This window comes from Phascolarctos cinereus, unplaced genomic scaffold (assembly GCF_003287225.1).
Source record: "Phascolarctos cinereus isolate Bilbo 61053 unplaced genomic scaffold, phaCin_HiC Scaffold_4;HRSCAF=312, whole genome shotgun sequence".
NCBI classification, from domain to species: Eukaryota; Metazoa; Chordata; class Mammalia; order Diprotodontia; family Phascolarctidae; genus Phascolarctos; species Phascolarctos cinereus.
Window position 1 is genome coordinate 555,559,372 of NW_027555847.1, and position 22,627 is coordinate 555,581,998.

Consider the following 22,627-nt stretch of genomic DNA (forward strand, 5'->3'; position numbering starts at 1 on the left):
CAAACTGACCCTCTGTAGAGTTGACAAGTCTACAGGTTGTTACTGTTGCATATGTTTTTAGACTTTTTCATTATATTGCTCAATTGTACTTATTTTTTTTCTTTAAAAAAATACTATTGGGGCAGCTAGGTGGCACAGTGATAGAAGCACCCTGGATTCAGGAGGACCTGAGTTCAAATCCTGCCTCAGACACATAACACTTACTAGCTGTGTGACCCTGGGCAAGTCACTTAACCCCATTGCCTAGCCAAAAAAAAAAAAGGTTTGCAATAAAAAAAATACTATTTTTTGTATATGGGATAAGAGAGGAATACTAAAGATAACTATAATGATGTAAAAAGTGAAAGACATCAATAGGAATTTATTTTTAAAATAACTAGAAAGGTGCTTAGAGGTCTTCTAGTTCAACTCCCACTATTTACAGATGAGGAAACTGAAGCCCAGATAGGTGATTTGCTTTTGTAATAAGTGCCAAATGTGAGCCCAGGTCCTCTGCCTTAAAAACCTAAGAATGCTCTTATTGTGCTAGTCTAACAACTGCCGATATCTAGCTTTTTTCCCCCCAAAATCCCAAGTAAAGGAGAAGCCACAAAGTCCCCAGGCAGCCTACTGAAATTATAAATAGCTCTTATAAACATAATAATAGCTCATATTAGATTTGCAAAGTGCTTTTCAGTATTAGATTTACAAAGTATTATCTTATTGAATCCTGGGAGGTGGGTGGTGTTTTTGTCCTCATTTTACAGATTAAGAAAGTGAAACCCAAAGGAATTAATTGAGTTGCCCAGGGTCACACTGCTGATCCACCTCCGAGGCAGCATTTGACTTCAAGGCTTCCAGAAGCCAAGTCCAGTGATCTCTCTCCTTCAACAAATGGCTACTTCAAGATGTACATTGTTCCTTATGTAGTGTGTATACTCTGGGCCCACTCTTTTCATGATAGTTTATTTTATTTTATTTTTTTTAAGACTCATTAATTTATTTTTAGTTTTCAACATTCACTTCCACAAGATTGAGTTCCAAATTTTTTCCCCATCTCATCCCTCCCCCAACCTCAAGACAGCATGCATTCTGAACACCCTTTCCCCCTAATCTGCCTTCCCTTCTGTCTCTCCCCCCGCCCCTTCTCTTATCCCTTTCCTCTTCAGTTTTTCTGTAGGGCAGGATAGATTTCTATACCCCATTGCTGGGCCCACTCTTGAAAGGCCGGATCTGACACATCTGCCCCTCGGGGTTCCAGGGTGTCCTGACAGGCTTAGGAAGGCTCTTTGTCCACTACCGTCAGCTTGAGTCCTTACTGGCTGTGTTCTCATTTGGTTAGGAAGCTCATGATGACCATCCCAGATCCACTCAACCATTTAACATCTGTTTCAAAGATACAGCAAGAACAAAATACAAACATTTTCACCAATACCTGTAGGGCAGACTCTTTTCTCTACCACTACCTTGATCTCTGGGGAGAAGCTCAAAATTTAGTTCAGTTCCTATAGTGTTCCCATTTCTTTCAGATGATCTTCCTATAGCATGATCTCCTCTGGATGTTAACTTGTCCATATGCCTCCTAAAATGTAGTCCTCAGAATTGAAAACACTGACCAGAACAACCTATAGGAACAATATACCTATTAATGCACCCCAAGATTGCATTCACTTTTTTGGTTGCCATGGTACATTTTTGATTCATATTGACCTTGTAATCCACTAAAATGGCAGTTAATTATTTATTTTTTGCTAGGCAGTGGGGTTAAGTGACTTGCCCAGGGTCACACAGCTAATAAGTGTCAAGTATCTGAGGCCAGATTTGAACACAGGTCCTCCTGACTCCAGGTGCTCTATCCATTGTCCCACCTAGCTGCCCCATATGGCAGTTATTTTAAAAGGAAATGCTGACTAGCCATGCCTCCCCAATCTTGTACTTATGAAGTCGCTTTTCTTTAATGTAAGTATAGGTAAAGGTGGCAAAGCTGCCAGGTAGCACCTGTTCCCTTTGTAATACCCTGGCATCAGTCTCAGGGTTGTTCAGTTGTTCAGTTGTGTCCAACTCTTCGTGAACCCATGGACTTTCTTCATAAGGTTCTCTTGGCTCTGATCCTGGAGTAGTTTGCCATTTCCTTCTCTAGTGTGTCCCTGTTTTACAGATGAGGAACTGAAAGAGGGGGTGACTTGTCCAGGGTCATACAGCTAGTGTCTGGGACTGGATTTGAACTCTGATCTTCCTATCTCCAGGCCCGATGCTCTATCCACCACATCACGTAGCTGCCTAGGTCTTGGGGTACCCTAAGAGAGATCTGGGCTTTCATCTTGCACTGGTGCACACTGTATTCCTGGGTGCTAGAGTATCCCTGGCCTGACCCTGTCCTCAGTGTCTGTAGACCTCTCTGTCTCCCTATGTCAACCTGGGCTAGGCAAATGATTCAGTGTAACATTTTCTGTATTTCTCCATTAGGATTCAGTCTGATGCATTTTCTATGTCTGTTTGAAGGAGTGTTGTGGAGAGGACCTCATCTGCTTTCTGTCATTCAGCTGTCAGGGCTGAATCATCAGAGTTCCTTTACTTCATTCATTCTTGATCTAACCCTGGAACCCTACTAGTAAGTCAATCAGAGTCTTATAGCACTTGACTGGGTTTTGAAGGCAGGATTAGTTCATTGAAGGGCTGTATCATATCAGTTATGCTATTAATAAAAACCCATATAGAGCTTTTTTTATAAAGCAATTTTTCCAAAACAGCCCTGTGAGGTCATAGGATCACAGAGCGCAGAAGTATGTTGGTAAATGTTTAACAACTAGCACTCTGGAGGTGTTGGGGGTGGTGGTGGTGGATGTAAACACAACACTTTTAAATGTGATCTGCGTTATTAACACTTTCTCTATCCCACTTTAATTCTGGAGAATCAACAAAACTATAAATCAAGCCTTGATGAACAGTTTGCTGATTTCTGAAGTGTAAATGCTAAAAACTGAGCAGTGTATGTGCTGGCTCCAACACACCCCTGCATGTTAGAGACCAGACAGTTCAACCTGCTTATTTTTATAGATGAGGGAAATGAGGCTTTGGAGGTTCACAGCTAATAAATATAAGAGTCAGGTTTTTAACCAATATTTTCTGGCTTTAACTTAGAACCATACTCCTTAGTTTTCTCCTTGGTCTTTGACCATTAAGATTTCAGATGTTTCAGTGATTTCTGGAACCCAACTATATCCTTCCATTCCATTCTTAATTCTGCCTAAATTTAGGTCATTTTACCCCTCTGAAAACTAGTCAGTGAGCATTTATTAAGGGGCAGCTAGGTGGTGCAGTGGATAGAGCACCAGCTCTGGAGTCAGGAGGACCTGAGTTCAAAACCAGTCTCAGACCACTGACACTTACTAGCTGCCCACTGCCTAGCCCCCCCCCCCCAATAAGCCTTTACTAAGCACCTATGTGCCAGGCACTGTGCTAAATGCTGGGGAGACAAAGATGGGGTGGGAACGGGTAAGGAGTAAGCATTTATATAGCACCTATTGTATGTCATACTATGCTAAATACTTTACCAATATTCTTTCACTTGATCCTCACAACAACACTGTGAGGTAGGTGGTGTTATCATTCCTATTTTACATTTGAGAAAACTGGGGCAAAAACCAGAGGTTAAATGACTTGCCCAGCATCTAATAAGTATCTGAGGCCAGATTTGAAATCAGGTATTCTTCCTTCCAGGCCCAGCACTCTATCCACTGTGCCATCTAGCTGCCTCAAAGGTGAAAGACAGTGCCTGCTCTCAAGGATCTCATTCACAGTCTAATGGGACGGACAACAACATAATAATAATAGTCAACACTTCTATAGTGCCTACTATGTGCCAGGCATCGTGCTAAGTGCTCTACAAGTACTACCTCATTTGATTCTTACGACAACCCTGGGAGGTAGTTGCTATTGTTATCCCCATTTTACACAAGAGTAAACTGCAAATAGAGGTTAAGTGACTTGCCTAGGATCATAAGGCTGGCAAATGTCTAACTCATTTGAACTCAGATCTTACAGACTCCAGGCCTAGCCCTCTGTCCACTGCATCACCCAGCTTGTGTCCAAACAAGATATATACAGGATAAACTGGACAAAATCAATAGAGGGAAGGTACTTGAATCAAGGGCGATTTGGAGAGGCTTTTTGTAGAAAGTAGGATTTTAGCTGGGACTCTTTCATATAAGAACATTTATTCATAAGTAATAAAGATCGGAGCACTCACTTAGTAAAGAATTATCACACTAAATTTCCTACCTGCAACACTCAACACACTGCTTTGTGGTATCTTAAACAAGTAGTTCTAACCTGCTTGGTTGTAGAGATATAATAGTACTGTTTTTTGTTAAGTTTACCTAATTAAAACAATCATTAAAATAGAAAACATGTTGAGAGCCATCTGTCCATCACACAACATTTTCTCATCAAAGGGAATTTCTTTGAAAAATAGCAACATTTTTAAACGGGGGTCAGGGAGGAATGAATTGATTTTTCCATAATCACTACCTTCAGAAGGATGCTTTTAGGTATCAATTTGTATGTAAAACCTTCCCCTTCTCTTCATCAGTTCCTAAATCTGAAATAATCCTTCAGGAAAAATACTATCTTGACAGAGTCTGCATAAACCATGATTGAGGCTACAATTCAGCATTCTACCTCAGACTCTGACTCTAATAGAAGGAACAGATGGTCTTAGGCAAATATTGTTTGTTTAAATAGGAGACTTGCATAGATGTGGGAAAGGTAAAATAAAAGTAATTCCAACACACTGTTATTTGAATGTAATCTACATTCTATAGAAATATTACCCAACTATAATAAATGCATCCACTTCACAGGTCTTAGAGAAAAAAAAATGACTTAATGATGATAGCTTCTGCAAATGAAAAATGCTATAAACATTACCCAGTAACAGTGAGCATCTGTGTTTTACTTCCAATGGAATATTTATTATTCTGTTCATTATTTATTACGCTAGTAAGTAATACTTATGTAGCTTGTTTCATCCAACGCGTTAGCTTTTCTTTCCTTCTTTTATTTCACCTCTTTTGAATCCTAGACACTGGAGGAAGGTGAGCTGAGGAGACAGAGCAATGGAGTTTGGATACAGGAACGGTGAGTTCTATGTCTGGAATACAGCAACTGATAGAATTCTGGTTGGGATCTTTTTCTGGGGTTTTTAGATATTTGTTGGAATTTTATGTTTCCCTACTTGCATATCACTTGGCCTTCCTCATTTCCTCTCGTACCATCTCTTTTCGAATTCCTGCCTCACTCTTTTCTCTTATTTCTGATTTGGGTATGTCTAAATATATAACAGAGGTCTCCAGGTGCTTAAGGAATTTCACTAATGAACAAATAAATAATCTCATTTTGATACAAATGAGCTCTGATGTGAAACTCGTCAGTTTTTCCTTTACTTCAGCTGTGAAGTTGTAATAAAATGTCAACCTACTTCACAAAGTTGTAAAAAACAACTGCATTATTTTGTTCTAATACAAATGTATTTAAAAGGCACTGTCTAAAAAGTGAGTGACTTTGCCAGGAGAAACAAAAATTATTTTGATCTAAGAAAATCATGGCAGTTTGGGTGTCTAAGGAAGCATAATTGTAAAGGATGTCCATCTTTTTATTTAAAGTAGGTTGGATAACTGAAGACAAGGTGAGCAGCCCAGATGGAGTCTATTTGTAATGACAATACAAAACAGTGGACTTTCTTTTCTGTGGTCCAGTTATTTACTCACAGGTCTCTTTTGGAAGGTTTTCACTTATCACTGTTGCTGCCTATCTTCAAGATCTTATCCTACAAGTCATTATTGAGTAGGATGTAGTTAAGGTATTATTCTAGGCACCTGGCAAGGATGAAGCTAAAATCTGTCCCTGGCTCTGGCTACTGCTGTTTAGTTGAAAAATAATAAGCAGCTACTTCTTGTAGGAGTGCTCAGGAGCTACTGTGATGATTCACAGAAGAGTAACGCCTATAAATGACCTTACAGAAGAGGTTGTTACTAGTTTAAAGAACCAGGCCTTTCATTCATAGCTTTGGTTTAAATTAAGATTGAGAGGAAGTTATTCATTACTTTGAGCTATTGTAAGATGGTCTTTCATTCATAATTTTAAAAAATGATCTGCCTCATTAAAATGGTTGAACTTATTCTAGAAGAGTATATGTGTATATGGTAGTCTCCTTAAGCAGTTTTCACCATTGCATGTTAATTTCCTAGTCAATGTTTAAGTCTACAAAGTTAATTCTTTTGCATCTTATGCATACATTTTTGTTTGGTGATGTCTTAATGTTGTATTTACTACTACATGGTTTAATTTGCTCACATCCACTGGTAGTCAACCTATCCAGATCATCTCAATAGATGATGAGAACATTTCTTTCTGTCACATCTCTGATCTCTGATACACATTTCTTTTCATGAAACAAACAAATGGTAGATGTTAACCAACTACATATAATGCTAGTAGTTTTGTTCAGTCAATCTAAAATGGATGAGCTACACCTAAAGTTTCATTCCAGGCAACATATTAAAACTCTTCAGCATTCAAATTTGATAGCATTCACCTATCAAATCTCTGAACAGAACTGCCAATGAAAGAAAATGAAATTTGTTTCATCTTCTCTCCTCTGCTCACTTTTTGGAGATTTAAAAATGGCCCCAGAATCAAGAAGAGCACAAGTCAGGATCCTTAATTTTTTCCTCAGCGCTTAGGCAACTGACTGGTGATCATGGAATGAATATCTACCAAAGATCTCAAGGCTGTCTCTGGCCTAGAATTTACTACCTCATCTTAACACTAAAGTTTATGTGAGTAAACACAATTGTTTGGCTTGGAGGGAGGAGACATGGAAGTGAGTCTTCTTTAATGGAGAGCCGCATAATTATGACTCAACTTTCTGGCATCCCAGCTACAACAAAGAGCTAAAGCTATCCTGATAAAAGTGCTTTTGGTAACTCTTAACTTGCTTTAAGCAAATCTCTAACTCTTTGGTCAAATGCATTCTTTTCAAAGTACTTTTCAGAGAAAATGGCTTCTTCCACAAATCTTTCTCCAAAGCTCTGGTTGTTTCATATGATTAATTTATTTAATTTTTGCTACAGCTTACAAAACTAGAACTGCTATTATATTCATTTTATACATGAGGAAATTTCAGGCTTTGTGTAAAAGAGAAATCCCAGGTCCCTTAAATCCTTGATAAATGCTATATACTTAAGAATATCATCCCTTCATGTTTCCTCATAGTACTTCTCTGTCTTTGTCAAAGTTTTTGTCTGAGTACCTCCAGTAGGTAAATTATGTTGGTTCCAATATTGCAAATTTTCTTTACACATGGGTTCACCGGACCCATGCTCAACTTTTTTCTATCATCTCAAAAGATGACCTGTTATAAGTCAGATGGCATATTATAAATTAGTTACAAATAAATCAATACTTCTTTAAAGCAATTATTCTTAACTATTTAGTTGTATTTTAAAACATTTCTGGCTCCAGCATGACTTGTCAAAGATGTTTATAAAAATATGTGAGGGTGATACGTGTCCTAAGCCCAATTCATTAGTAATTACAATAATGCCTAATTTGTTAAAAAGTGAGATGCTTAGTTATTTTAAGCACAAGTATATTCTAAATAATTTTAAAATACTACTCCCCCTATATATGGTCAACTTTGCAAACATTATTAAGAATGTCTGTGTACTTACTTATATATAAGTGAATCTAGTCTTTTAATTTAAAGTCTAGAAGAATCAGTGAAAAAAATCAATGAAACAAGAGAAATCCAAGTCTGGTAGAGAAGAAAAAATTGCAACACAGGAAAGAAACTTTAGTGTCTGCATATGTAAGTGCTTAAAGTATATTTTATAGAAACTTGTAAATTAGAAGTACAACTGAGATACCAAATGTAAAGTTTGCAGGAATTAAGGAGGAAAGCAAATAGTAATGCTTACTACCTCCCATTTCAAGTGCTTGAATGCAGGGTGAACTTCTTGCGTAGTCAAATTAGGCTTTGCAAACACTGTGGTATTTAATAACTACTGTGAAAATCCCACCTTAAAATAGTACCCCACAGATACTAAAAAGTCTGTTAGTCATATCTCAGAATTTTCATATATTCATATTCCTTTTTAAAAAGCTTTATCTTTTTTTCTTCAGCTTCATTTCCAAACATATCACTCATTCCTCTGTTCCTTAGCAAGTCATCTTTTATAATGAATTTTCTTTTTTTTCTTTTTAGGCAATTGGGGTTAAGTGACTTGCCCAGGGTCACACAGCTAGTGAGTGTCAAGTGTTTGGTCTGAGACCGGATTTGAACTCAGGTCCTCCTGACTTCAGGGCCGGTGCTCTATGCACTGCGCCACCTAGCTGCCCCTATAATGAATTTTCTTAAAAAATCAAGTATTTTATTGTGTTTACTATGTCAGGAATATGCTAGGTGATGGGGAAAAACTAAAGGCAAAACTTCCAGAAGTTTACATTCTAATGGAAGACTTAACAGGTAAATAAGTAGTACATGCAGAGTAGATGGAAGATAACCTTACAGGGTAAGGTTCTATGGTCTAGAGTTAAGCAAAAAGTATAATGAGAATGACTGGGGCTTTTCATAAGGCAGTCTAGGTGAGGAAGCCACCAACCAGGAGAGCAGGGTCTTAGGGTAGAGGTTTCTCCTGAGTGGAAAGCTGACTAATAACTGAAGAAATCTGGGAAATGAGTCAAGCTTGGACTATAGAAATCTTAAGGTTTGGAGATGCACCCTTAGAGATGATGTCTACTTGGAAAACCAAGGTCTGGTCCGGTGTGTAAAGGACATCTACCATGATAAAACCCTATAATATTCAAAGAAAGGGTACTTCCTTTGGTTAACAAATGGACATTCCATCTTTAACTTTTCTTTGCTAAGAGTTCTCTTTCAATTATAGTAAAAATTGAATAACAGAATTTTCAAAAGGCATCTAGTTACTATCCCAATCACTTTAGTAGAAGATCAGAACTCCTTCATTAGCTAAGAATTTTTTAATATTGCCTCAAGTAGTCTCCCTTTTTTTTTTTTTTACTTTTAGGCAATTGGGTTAAGTGACTTGCCCAGGGTCACACAGCTAGTGTCAAGTGTTTGGTCTGAGGCCGTATTTGAACTTAGGTCCTCCTGACTTCAGGGCCGGTGCTCTATCCACTGCGCCACCTAGCTGCCCCCATAGTCTCCCTCTTCTTACTTCAGTTTTGTCCCTCCAGAAACATACGATAATAAAACATCAATGACTTATGCTTTCAAAATACCACTGTGAAATCCTCATGAAGAAATATAAATTCCCCCCAAAAAAAACCAACCAAACCAAAATCTAAACCAAACCAGTGGAAATGGATAACCTGAGCCATCTCCAGAATGTTCATCTCCTTCCTCTAATTATTATAATGAAGATGACAGTAAGGAGGTCAAATCAGTCAATACTTACTAAAGAAATTAATTCAGGCCATTCCCTTAAAGGTCAAATACTGACACTGAAGCTTAAATCCTTTAGCCACATAATGGGAAGATAATACTCATTGCAAAAGACCCCAATGTTGGAAGATTGAAGACAAAAGGAAAAGGGGACAGCAGAGGATGAGATGGATAGATAGTATCATGGAAACAATGAACATGAACTTGGACAGACTAAGAGAGACAGTGGAGGATAAAAGAGCCTGACATGCTATGGTCCATGGGGTCACAAAGAGATGGACATGACTGAAAGACTGAACAAAAGCAGAAGGATATCAATGCTGCAATGAAGAAGTTGTACAGTGAAGATCTGTACTGAGAATCTATCTGAATCATTAATTTATAGAACTTTTTGTCTAGTTAAATGCTGAAAAACACACATATGTATATGTGTTAGAACACATGTATAGACATAATTTGTATACATTTTTTCAGAATTTCTTCTGAGAATTGTCACTGGTTTCAACATGGAGGATAGGGGAACACTGTAGCAGAATCACAGAATTTCAGACTTGGAAAGGATCTTATCAGCTATTTAATCCAACTCATACCAGAAAATTAATCCCCAACATAACATATCCAACAAATGATTACCTAGCTATTGTGTGAAGTCTTTGAATGAAGGGGAACCTACTACCTCCTGAGGCAGCTCATTCCAATTTTTAGATAATTCTAATTATCAGGAAGTTTTTCCTGACACCAAATCTATATTCATCTCTTTGCAAGGTCTACCATTGCACCTAGTCCTGATGATATGGGGCAAACAAAAGAAATCTAGTTCTTCTTCCACAGTGTTTTGAGTACTTCAAGACAGTTATCAAGTCTCCCCATCTTCCCGTCTCAGGGATAAATATGCTAAATTCCTCCAATCTATCCTCATGTGACATAAACATGTGATTCTACCATTCTTCTGGATATTCTCCAGCTTATCAGTGTTTTTCCTAAGATACAGTATCTAGAACCATATGCAATGCTCTAGATGCCTGACTAGGACAGCTTCTACTATCAACCTTTATTAGACTGTATCTGGAGCACTGGGTTCTGGGCTAGGCCTCACATATTAGGAAGCACCCTAGTTCTTTCCTAGTTCTTTCAGTATCCACTTAAAACCTTAGAATGCTTTCTCATCTGTATACCAGAGCAGAATTTCGGTATTCCGAGTGAGACCAAATTAGTTTAGAAATGTTATAAATTCGCCTTAGTAACCTTTTAGATAAGAGTTTCTAGGGTATTTAATAGGGTAAGAAAGATTTCATAGAGAAAGTTTAATAAACTTCAGATTTTTTAGAAACATCTTCAGATATGCTTTAAAACAATTTAGAAACATTATTTAAATACCATATGTCAATTATACATTAACCATATTTAAGGTGGGTCAATATGATTGCTACTTGATTTGCCTACATGATTTGTGTGGCAATGCAGTGGTCCTCAAACTTTTTTGGTCTCAGGACCCCTTCACACTCTTAAAAATTATTGAGGACTTCCCAAAGAGCTTTTGTTGAAGTGGGTTGTGTCTATCAGTATTTTCTGTATTAAGTTAAAATTAAAATTATGAAAATACTTATGGCCACATAGATCCCATAAAAGGGTCTTAAGGATCCCCAGGCATCACTGGGCTATACTTTGAGAATTGTTGTCATTGGGGGGCAGCTAGGTGGTGCAGTGGATAGAGCTCTGGCCTGGGAGTCAGGAGGACCTGAGTTCAAATCCAGCCTCAGACACTTGACACTTACTAGCTGTGTGACCCTGGGCAAGTTAACCCTGACTGCCTAAGGGGGCTGAAGGGAGAAAGAAAGAATTGTTGTCACTAGACTTTTAATTAGAAAGAAGTGAGTTAAAATTCTACATCAGATACTTATCTGTATGATCCTAAGTCACTTAACCTGTCTGTATATCAGTTTCTTCATTTGTAAAATGAAAGGGGTGGAATCTATGGCTTCTGTGGCTCCTTCCACTTCTAAATCTTTGAACCTATGTTTTAAAGTAATATTGTAAGTGTGTCTTAAGAAAATTGTGTTGATCCTTCCAGGAAGAAATTTGGAATTATGTTTAAAAGTGTCTAAATGTAAACATCCAGAAGATTAAAGATTTTTTTTTGGGTGGGGGGAGGTCTCACATATACCAAAATATTCACAGTATCACTTTTTTATAGCAAAGAACAAGAAATCAACTAGATGCCCAACAACTGAGGAACCACTAAAGGAATGAGAACATATGAATAAAATGGAATATTTTACTGAGCCATAAGAAACAATGACTATGAAGAAATCAGAGAAGCATGGGAAGATTTATCAGAACTGATGTACAGGAAAGAAAACAGAGCCAGTATGACAAGATTCACAATTACTATAATTTAAATAGAAATAAACCTTGAAACCAAACTATGTAATTATGACAAAGCTTGGACCCAGAGAAGACATGAGAAAATGTACCACCCTTTCTTTACAGAGGTGAAGGACTATGAGTGTATAGCATATCTTCTCACATGAAGCTGATTAGTTTTGTTGAACTATTTCTTTTTCTTCTTAGTCTTTAAAATTGTGTTATATTGTTAGACAAGAGGTTAACAAATATCTGTAAATGAGAGTAACAAAAACAAAAGATGTCAATAAGAATTTTAAAAAACTATGTTCACTAACAAAATAATAGTAGTTGACATTTCTAAAGCACAATGAGATTTTTTTAAAATTTATTTTTCCCCAGTTACATGTAAAAATAATTTTTAACATGTTTATAAAACTTTGAGTTCCAAATTCTCTCCCTTGCTCTCTCCCCACCCCCCATCCCCATTGAGAAGGCAAGCAATTCCATATAGGTTATACATGTGTAGCATGCAAAACATGTCCATAATAGTTATGTTGTGAAAGAAAACATAGAGAAAAAAAACTCAAGAAAAATGAAGTAAAAAAACCAGTATGCTTCAATCTGTATTCAGACATCATCAGTTCTTTCTCTGGGGATGGATGGCATTTTTCACATGTCCTTCAGAGTTGTCTTGGATCGTTGTAGCACAATGAGATTTTAAAAGCTATTTATAAATATAGAATAGTCTCTGGGTTCACTCTTCCAACCCCCCACTAACAGTGGCAGGTTGAATCCCAAGAAGGTGACTAGTTGCTTCTCCTTTTAGGGGGTTTTAGGGGTAACTCTGAGGAATTTAAGGTTTCTCTTGTACTGCTGCTTATGAAGGTCAACTAGCATGCTCCCTCATTAACGGTTCCTATCAATTAGCTAGTCATATTTCCTTTAGCTTTTACAAATACACATTTACTAAAGTAGCTTGGTAAGAATAGTTAGTATAACTATCCCCCAAACCAGGGAAACACTCTCCCACAAATACATAGTGTCCAAGGCAAAGTGGGCTCAAGCTTAGAGAGCATATGTAGCAAAGGAATGAAACACAGCTCCCATCATTCAGTCAACAAGCATTAATTCTTATTATGTGTCATGTACTGTGGCTACACTGTGAATACAAATAGAAATACAGTCCATACCCTTGAGCTTACATTGGAATGGGAGAAGACAACACACATAGGAAACTGAGAAAAGGGTGGCAAAAGTACCAGGGGCTAGGACCACAGCAGCTAGGCCATGCTAGAGTCCAAAGTGTAGTCTGGAGAGAAATGAGACACGGCTGGCCAGAGGCCCTCCTTGAATGGAGGCTCTGGAAGAAGCCATTCAACAAAAGGGTGAGGACACAAAGGCAATGGGTACTCCCAATGTGTCAATTCTGGAGCTGGACTGAGGCCTCAAGATGAGGGGCTATGGCATTGTAGGGGAACTCCTGGTAATTGGAAGTCCTTTTCTCCCATTGTGGGGTCCTTGTGAGGTTCTCTTTAGGTATGGTATACTTATTTGCTTGGCTCCTTATAGAGTAATGAAGCTGCTTTTCCTCAGGTTTTCTAGTTTGTCCTTGGCTCCCAACACAGATGAATCTGGGGACATTGCTAGGATATCCATGAAAAATCTTGCCATTTTTCAAAGTTCACTAGGTCATCCTGTGACCAATTGTGAAAGGTAGGGTTAATTGAAATTCCAGTTTCAAACTTGCTTGGAATTTTATCTAAACCCCACAGGGTATGCTTGAGTCTCTTCAAATAATTCCAACACACTTCCTGCGTAGCATCACTTCATTTAATCCAACGGCTTTCATTCCTTCCAAATTAAGGACTTTTCCATACCTAGTCTATGCCTTTGATTTTCTGATTGAGGAGAGGTATTTTTGATAAACAGTATCAGGGCATCTCTCCCACCTTGGGGGAGGAAATTGTTTTGTTGGTTCAATCAACTCCCATTCTAAGCTATATGTACGCTCATTTTAGCTTCACAATAAACTACATCGAATAGGTATTACTATCCACATTTTATCAGATAAGAATTGGCAGTTTAGAGAGGTTAAATGATTTGCCCAAAGTCATACAACTATTAGGTATGTCAGATCGTCTTGATTCAAGGTCTAGCACGCTTTCTCACTATGCCTACCTTTGTTTCCTTATTTAAGATATCATGTTACATTTTCATTTGCATGCTTTATTTCAGTTCTTTTTAAAAACAACTTTTTATTCATGTGTTCTGCACCGTAATTTCCCCCAGTGTCTCTTCCCAGTCTCCTCTCTGAGAGCCATCCCATATAACAAATAGTACTTTATTTTTTTTTGCAAGGCAATGAGGTGAAGTGACTTTCCCAGGGTCACACAGCTAGTAAATGTCAAGTGTCTGAGGCCAGATTTGAACCCAGGTCTTCCTGAATCCAGGGCTGAACAAATAGTATTTTTGAAGACAAAAAGAAAAATAGAAAAAGTCAGCATGATTGATCAATACATCAAAAAAGTCTGAAAATATGTGCAGTGTACAACACTTGTGAATGTCCCACTTCTGCAAAGGAGTACAACTATCTTCTTTTATCTCTTCTTTTGAGCCATGTTTATTCTTTATAACTTTGCAACACTGACTTTTGATTTCTTTTGGTGATTGTTCTTTCTACTTACATTGTGTAGAATTGTGTATGTTGTTTCCTTGGTTCTGCTTACTTTATTCTTCATCATTTCATATAGCTCTTAACATGCTTCTCTGTATTTATTACATTCATCATTTCTTACAGCATTGTGACATTCCATTACATTCAGATACCACAGTTCCTACAGCCATTCCCTAAACAATGTGCATTTACTTACTTTGTTTCGAAACCTTTATTTTTTTTATCATAAAAAGTGCTGGATACATGTTTTGGTGTATATAGGGGCTTTTTTATCAGTGGCCATCTTGAGGTATAAGCCTAGTAAAAGAATCTCTGACTCAAAAAGATATGGACATTTTATCACTTTGTTTACACAATTCTAAATTGCTTTCCAAAATGTTTATACCAATTCACAAAAATATACTAGTGTGCCCATCTTCCCATAAGCCTTCCTACATCAACTATTGCCATCTTTTGGCATCTTTGCAAATTTGCTGGGTGTGAGGTTGAAACGTCAGGGTTGTTTCTCTTTTCAGTGATTTGGAGGATTCTTTCACATAACTGTTAATAATTTGCCATTCTTTTCCGTATTCCATTTCCATTGATTATATTAGAGGTCAGGAGTCAGCAAACTATGGCTACAAGCCAAACCTAGCTTACTGCCTTTTTCTGTATAGCTTGTGAGTTAAGAATAGTTTTTACATTTTAAAATTAAGATGTATTGGAACACAGCCACCCTCATTTGTTGACAAATTGTCTGTGGCTGCTTTCATTGTACAACTGCAGAACTGAGCAGTTAGAAAAGAGATGATGGTGATTTCACTGCTCTGCACTGCTCAGTGTACTACAAATTGCAGTGACAATTACTATATAACAATGTCTCAAGTACTATACATATCATTGTATGATGACTGCCCTCAACCACTATTATTGAACACTGAATGGCTTTGGAAATTAGCTTTTGCTGCAGACTTTATAAAGCTTATTAATGAATTCAACCTAAAATTACAAAGCAAAATAGAGCTTGCAGGTGAAACTTATATTGTTGTAAAGTCAATTTAATGACAATTGATATTGTTTGAATCACAAGTAATGTCAAGTTTTTTATGTACTTTCTGTGCTGCCAAAACTTAAAACAAGTGAGAACTCTATTCCCACACAAGTTTGCAGCAGTTATATTATCCCTAGCTCAGTCTACAGTTCTAACAGTGCTTTTCAGACTCCAATGCAATTGCAAAAGAAATTTCCATATTTTAAAATCCATTTAACTAAACAATTGAGGACCTTCCACCTAACCTTCAATTGAAGTGATTACTCCGTAATGTAATTACATAATAAAATTCTATATCTAATAAAGAACCTAATAAAATTCTATAAATACCTTCCAAGTGATGAATATACTCAATCAAAATCATATGCCTGTGGATTAATATTAGTATTTAGTATGGAAAGACATTTTCAAGATGAAATAAATGAAATTTGATTGTGAATCAGCATTAACAGATGAACATTTGCAATTAATTTTGATGAAAGGGAATGCTGAACTCCAATTAAATTAAATGTTATCTCATCTCACTCCCCAAAAAAGGAATTCCATTCTTCTCATTAATAGAGGCATATTACAAAAAAATTGTACTCAATTTTTATTACCCATGTCCAAAACTGAACTAATCTTGTTTCCTAAACCCTCCTCACCTCCAACTTTCCCTATTAATGTAGACAACATCCTCCTCCTCCCAGGCCTTCAGACTTGCAACTTAGATGTCATCCACAACTCCTTATGATCTTCCACCCCCCTTATCCAATCTGTTGCCAAGGCCTGTCAATTTTTCCTTTGTGTAACATCTCTCTAATGAGCTCCCTTCCCTCCTCTGACACTGTCACTATTCTAGTGAAGGCCCTCATCACCTCATACCTGGATTCCTGCAATATAGCCTATTGGTGGGTCTACCTGCCTCAAGTCTTTCCTCACTCCAATTCATTCTTTAACCTCCAAAGTGATTTTCCTAAAGCACAGATCCATCCATATCACTCCACTCTTATCCACTCCACCCCCTAATAATCTTCAATAGTTCCCTATCCCCTCCAGGATCAAATACAAAATACTTTGTTTGGCATTCAAAGTCCTTCAAAACGTAGTCCCCTCCTACCTTACTCCCCATCCAGACACAAACAAGACCCTTCATCTCTTGGCTTTGGGCATTTTACCTCTCCCCCATGCCTGGAGTGCTCTCCCTCCTCTTTTCTACCACCTATTTTCCCTGACTTTCTTTCATACCCATCTAAAATCCCATCTTCTCTTAATTCTAGTGCCTTCCCTCCACAGAACATCCTATGTACAGCTTGCTTGTATTTGTTATTGTCCCCATTAGAAGGTGAGCTCCCTGAGGGCAGGAACTCTTTTGTCTTCTTATATCCCTAGGGCTTAGCACTGTGCCTGGCTTGTAGTAGGAGCTTAATAAGTGTTTATTGGCTATTATATTTTGAATTTCATCAAAAGAATATATGTAAATTAGCTGTCTCTCGTTATATAACGACCTATATAATACCCTCAATTTTACCTATTGGCCCACAAAGCCTATATTTACTATGAAGCCTTTTATAGGACAAAATTTGCTGACTCCTATAACAGGTTAGAGACAGTCTCAGACATTTAAAAAAAAGAAAAGAAAAACCTGATAATATCACATGCCTTATACATGGCAGCCTCATTGGAGGATCCCTTTCTCTTACCACATGAGTAGTTCATTTCCCATCTTAGCTTGGACTATACTAAAGGATCCTATGTAAGGTATTTTGGGGCCGGAATCTTCCCAATATCTAACTACTTGAATCTTTTTTCACTAGGAGGTGGGGATAGTTTCCCAAGGCCTGAAGTTCTGAGTTGGAACTCCTAATATTTTCCCAAAGAAACAATGTTACAAACCGTGATCAAATTCGCAGACCAGTCCACAAAAGACCATTTAGCTGACTCTGTAACTAGATATTATTTAAGTAATACACTTACAATTCCATTTCCTTCCACTGTCATGTGATTTTGATACTAAATAGAAATAGAACATCTGCCTGAAAATCATTAATTATGCTGCATTATGCTCAGAGTTAAATAAATGGATTTCCCTTTAGTTATAAATTAAATTAATTTAATCCAAAATGAAGATAAATTTTCATAGAAATATAGAAGATAATATTTATCATTAAGGATAATTTTTCATAAAAAAATTCTCACTACAGGGAGTCCCCAACTTGCAAACAGATTGTGTTCTAAAATTTTGTAAATCGGCTGTTTGGTGCTAAGAATTCAGTACTGATTAGCACACAAAAACCTATTTGAATCATAAGGTTGCAGGTATTATTTCGTAGAAAGTTTTTTTCCTCTATCCCACAAATTTTACCTCTTTGCTTTTGTCTTTACTAATACTGAGAAAGAAAAAACAAGGGCTCCCCGGTATTTCTTTTTTTTTGCATAACTTTAAGAAATGGTATTAATGAAGGAAAAAGTCAATGATTCAGGACGCCATTTCTCTGAGATTTTCAAATCACAACATTCCTTCACTTAAAAACTTTTTCATTGCTCTGCCTAAAAAAACTTTGTATAACCTCAGCCATGTTACTTTCCCTTCCTTCCAGAAAAAGGATAAAAAGAATTGCTACTTCAAAAATTGGATTTCTCCTCACATTTCAAGAATTAAATAAATTTGCTTTATAAAATACTTACTTTATGCCTAAACTAATACTTAATTGCCTAACATTTAAGATATTTAGCGTAGGAATTTTGTTGTGTGATAAAAAGAGGATTCCTAGGCCCGCTAGAGTACCAAAGGAGTCCAAATCCCCACCCCACCCCCACCAAATAAACAAACCCCACTCCTGGTCTCTTCCATCCCCTTCACTCCATAAATGAGGCCAAAATACGCAAGGTTACCAGACTAATGGACATCAGGGGCCGACTTTGGACGGCAAACCTAGGGGCCGCTTCCTTCCACCACATGCCCAGAAGTGTGGAGGCCCCAGGCGGTAACGTGTCGGGGGAAGTCCACGCCTTTGTTCCCCAGGGGGCAAAAGGAGTAAAAGGGAGAGTCTGGGAGGGAGGGAGGACCCTAAGTTAAAAGCACGTGCGCGCTTCTGCTGAATCCGAGGCACATGGAGAACACACAAGAAGGTGGCGCCTTATTTTGTCCCAATAAGCCCAGCCTCCTTCCCTCCCCCCTCTTCCAAACTCGGCGTTCCTCTGCAAACTCTATTTCCCGTCAGGCCTGTGCAGGGCGCGGGCTTGTTCAATCTTCTTTGCCTTCTCCTCATTCACCCCGCCCCTCGGGTTTGGTCGCGGATCGATGATGCGTCGTGCCTGGCGCGGGAGAGTGACGCCACCTTGGCTCGCGACGGCGGCGGTCGCTGCAGCAGCAATAGGAGCAAAGGTGGCAGCGGCGGCAGCGACGACGGCGGCTGAGAAGACTACGACGACGGCGGCAGCGGCGGCGCGGCGGGTGCCAGGCGCGGGGGGAGGGGCGGGCGGGAGGCGCAGGCAACTGCGGCTGAACCGGTGGAAACAGCGGAAGGATCACCACCCGGCGGTCGCGTTAGGCCCTAGCGGCGCCGGGAGCTGCGCGAGACTCGGGCGCCCGCGCGCGCGCCGGCTTCCCCCCGGAGATCTCCATAGAGACCGTGACACGCACAGAGGCGGGTGCCCGCAGGCGGGCGGGCGGGCAGGCGGGCGGGCTGCGGGGCCCGGAGCAGGCGCCGCCGCCCCTTCTCCTCCTCCTCCTCCTCTTCCTTCCCCCCTTCTCTTCCTCCTCTTCCTCCTCCTCCTCCCTCCCCCCTCCCTTCTCTTCCTCCCTCCTCCTCCCGCGCGCGCCCTCTCTCTCTCCCTGGTCGCCGGCCGGGCCTCGCGCTCCCTCTGGTGCCCGTGCCCCGGCGAGCGGGCCGGGCGGGCTCTTGGGCCGGGGCCGGGGGTTGGGGGGGCCGCTGAGGCCGCCGCCGCCTCTCCCGCCCCTCCCCGCCCTCCCTCCTTCCCTTCCCCGCCCCGGAGCGGGAAGAGGCCGAGGCTCCGCCATGGCCTCCGGAGCTGGAGGAGGGGGCGGCGGCGGCAAGATCCGGACGCGGCGCTGCCACCAGGGCCTGACCAAGCCCTACCCGCGGGGACGGCAGCAGCAGCAGCAGGTAAGGAAGGGGTTCGGGGAGGCCGCCGCGGCCTAGCCGAGCCGGGGCTGGGGCGAGGGGCCGCCGACCCAGACCCGACACCCACGTTGAGTGCCCGCAGCCTTGTCCAGCCATCACACAAACCGCTGGGTCTCCCGTCACCCAGGACCCACGCACTGTCCTCACCAACGCCATTCCCGCAACCTTCTTCCTCCACTCCCCCTCTTCCACACAGTGTTGTTCTTCTCTCACAGAAGTCCACACGTGCCATGACCCCTATAGCATCCACGCTGACCACCCAACACAGCCCATTGTGTCCCCACCCCCCACTGTGCTCCCTTTTTACGTCTTCCACCCCAGGTACTGTTACCCACCTCTTCCCCAGGACATTTCTGCCTTCCCCAACACCTCATCCCCCTTTCCCCCCATGCTGTCTCTTCTCCAGGCCATTTCTGTCTTGGTCAACACACACAGTCACACCGTGCCCTTGGTCAACACACACAGTCCCACCGTGCCCCCATTCCCCAATACACTCCCCACCACCACCACACAATACACTGCCTACTGTGCCCCGGTTTTCGACAGGACATTTCTGTCCTCCCTGACACACCCCTCTGCTTTCACCCACCACTGGCCCCTCATCTTCCCCAACACACTTTTGTCTTCCCCAACACGCATAACATCTCCACCAACTGTGCTACTACTCTTTTTCTAATACCCCACACCATGTCCCCCTCTTCTCCTGGACATTTCTCTCTTCCGTAGCATACAACCCTACTGTGCTCTCCTCTTCCCCAATAGACTTATGTTTTCCACAACCCATTCCCCCACTATGTCCTTTCTTCCCCAGAACACTTCTGTATTCCCCAACACACACCACACCTCTGCCCTCATCTTCCCCACTCCCCCCAACATATACAAAACACCCCCATCACAACACATTGTGTCCCGCAATTTCTTCAACACACATCTGTCTTCCCCAAGATACATACACACATACCTGACCTCACCCAGCATACCCCCAATCAAACCCATCTATCTTCCCTTACATATCTATCTTTCCTTAAACACACTTACCTCCCCCTACACCCCCCCCCACTCACGCCAACTCCCTTACACAGGCTAGTTAACTGACTCCTTACACGGTACATCTCTGCCACACACTCGTTTCCCCATACACACGGTCTTCCTTTACACATGCACACCCACATCTTCTACTTCACACATGCCTCTTCCCTTACACACCCACCTACATCTACTTTTACATAAATGCATCTCTTCCCTCACATGTGAGTGTGTGCACACATACATGTACGCATCCCTGTATAAAGGGGGCACATTTGGGAACCTCTGGAGCCAGGGGTGGGGTGAGCTCAGCAGGCTAGTGATGAAATGCACATATGTTGGGGCTACTGCCAGTCACACTATCTCCTGATATGTACCTTGGTCTGGGGTATTCTGATCGAATTAGTTAATGGTTGTTGGTATTTCCAGACCTTGTTTCCTTTTGGGGGATGCAGGAATGAGGAAGAAGGAGTGTGTGGGGGAAGGAATGGATATTAGGGTGAAATGGGAAGTTTTCTCAAGCTCATTATGTCTTGTCCTCCTGAGATAGAAAGGCAAGTGGAGGAAAGGACTGAATAAATTTGGTGGAAGGATGGGCGGCTTTCTAGCCTCATGTCTCTTGGGAGTGATGGTTTTGTTTTATGTGTTTGTTTTCTTTGTATTTCTAACCTCATTCTTTTAAAAGTTCAGCTTAGATCTCACAAGAACCCTGGTCCACATGGGTTACCTTCTGGGGGAAGGGTTATAGTCACACTGGCAGTGGGTGCATTTTGAAAATCCCTCTTTTATGTGTGTCCTGAATGGGTTGGCCTTTTCTCTGCCTTTGCTATTTTTGGAGATTGGACTTGGCAGTTCTCCAAAGGTGATCAGGGCATGTGGTTTTGATTTCCGGTATTCAGATTTTCATTTTGTTGGGGAAGATTCTAGAAGCTTAGGTACGTTGGCATTTTTTTGTGGGGTTGTTAGAGGACAAATAATATAACCATTATATATGTTTTTAGTTGCCAGTATTAGGCAACCTTTGTAAAAGAAAATATTAAGGTAGCTAAGCTATCTTAGAAATGACAGCTAGTTGATCCATAAAAAGTTATAATATAAAATTCTTTTTTTTCTTGAGAGGAAGTTAATTAACTTGGTTTAGTAAGTAATTTACTATTTAATATACTAGTGAGTTAATCATATGAAATTTTGAAGGACTTTTGGCATCAATACCTACTGTTGAAATGATCAGATCAATATTTTAGATTGCCTTATTCTAGATAATAAAAATAATTGGTATTTATACATATTGCTTTAAAATTTTCAAAGAAATTTAACGTGGATTATTTACTTTGATTCTCATAATAACCCTTTGAAGATAGTACTAGAAGGTGGTACAGTAATTTTACCGTTTTTACAGAAGAGGAAACTGAGATTCAGAGGTTGTGACTTGCTGGACTCCATGTAAGTCCAGTACTATATACTATCCTACTTCTCACATGATTTGCAATATTAAACTTATGTTTAATAACATTTCTTATGACTAGAAAAGCTACAGATTATTTTCCTAAACACAGGTTTGTAGAAACCATAAATTTGGGGGTATTACCGATTAGAATTTGTATTTCTAATTTGCTTCTTTCTAGTTGAATATTCACAGGTCTTAGAATTCCTCTTACCTCTAGTTTTTTCCCCTTAGGCATTTACAGAAAATGCTTGACTGCCAAATATCTTTTGGAAGACCAATATGCTTCGTCAGGGAATCTGAATTTTAATCCCCACTCAGAGGCCTTTAACTCAACAGTTTGAGCATAGACAAATCACTGAAACTGAGCGTTAGTCTCCTATAAACTAGGAAGAGGAATACTTAGATTGTGTTTTGATCAGGACTGTTGTGTGGACAAAATAAAGCTGTGATACTGAGAAAGATGCTACATAGATGAACACAATATTCATTAATCTGTATTAGTATTAATCAGATTGTTTTAGGGGAGAAATGG

At 40.0% G+C, this 22,627-nt stretch overlaps 1 protein-coding gene and 1 long non-coding RNA gene across 2 annotated transcripts in view; both read left to right on the forward strand.

Annotated features, from left to right (window-relative positions):
* Positions 1–2,328: 2,328 nt before the first annotated feature.
* On the forward strand, positions 2,329–12,301 carry LOC110208702 (uncharacterized). Its single transcript, XR_002324605.2, has 3 exons — positions 2,329–2,590; positions 5,063–5,118; positions 11,640–12,301. It is a non-coding gene; the product is annotated as an uncharacterized LOC110208702 (long non-coding RNA).
* A 6,746-nt stretch (positions 12,302–19,047) lies between these two features.
* The window catches only part of NUP153 (nucleoporin 153), a 75,760-nt gene continuing 72,180 nt past the window's right edge, over positions 19,048–22,627 (forward strand). Inside the window, exon 1 of the mRNA XM_020986810.2 lies at positions 19,048–19,604. Coding sequence (XP_020842469.1) covers positions 19,497–19,604 — 108 coding nt within the window. The 5' untranslated portion in view covers positions 19,048–19,496. The remainder of the gene's footprint in view (positions 19,605–22,627) is intronic.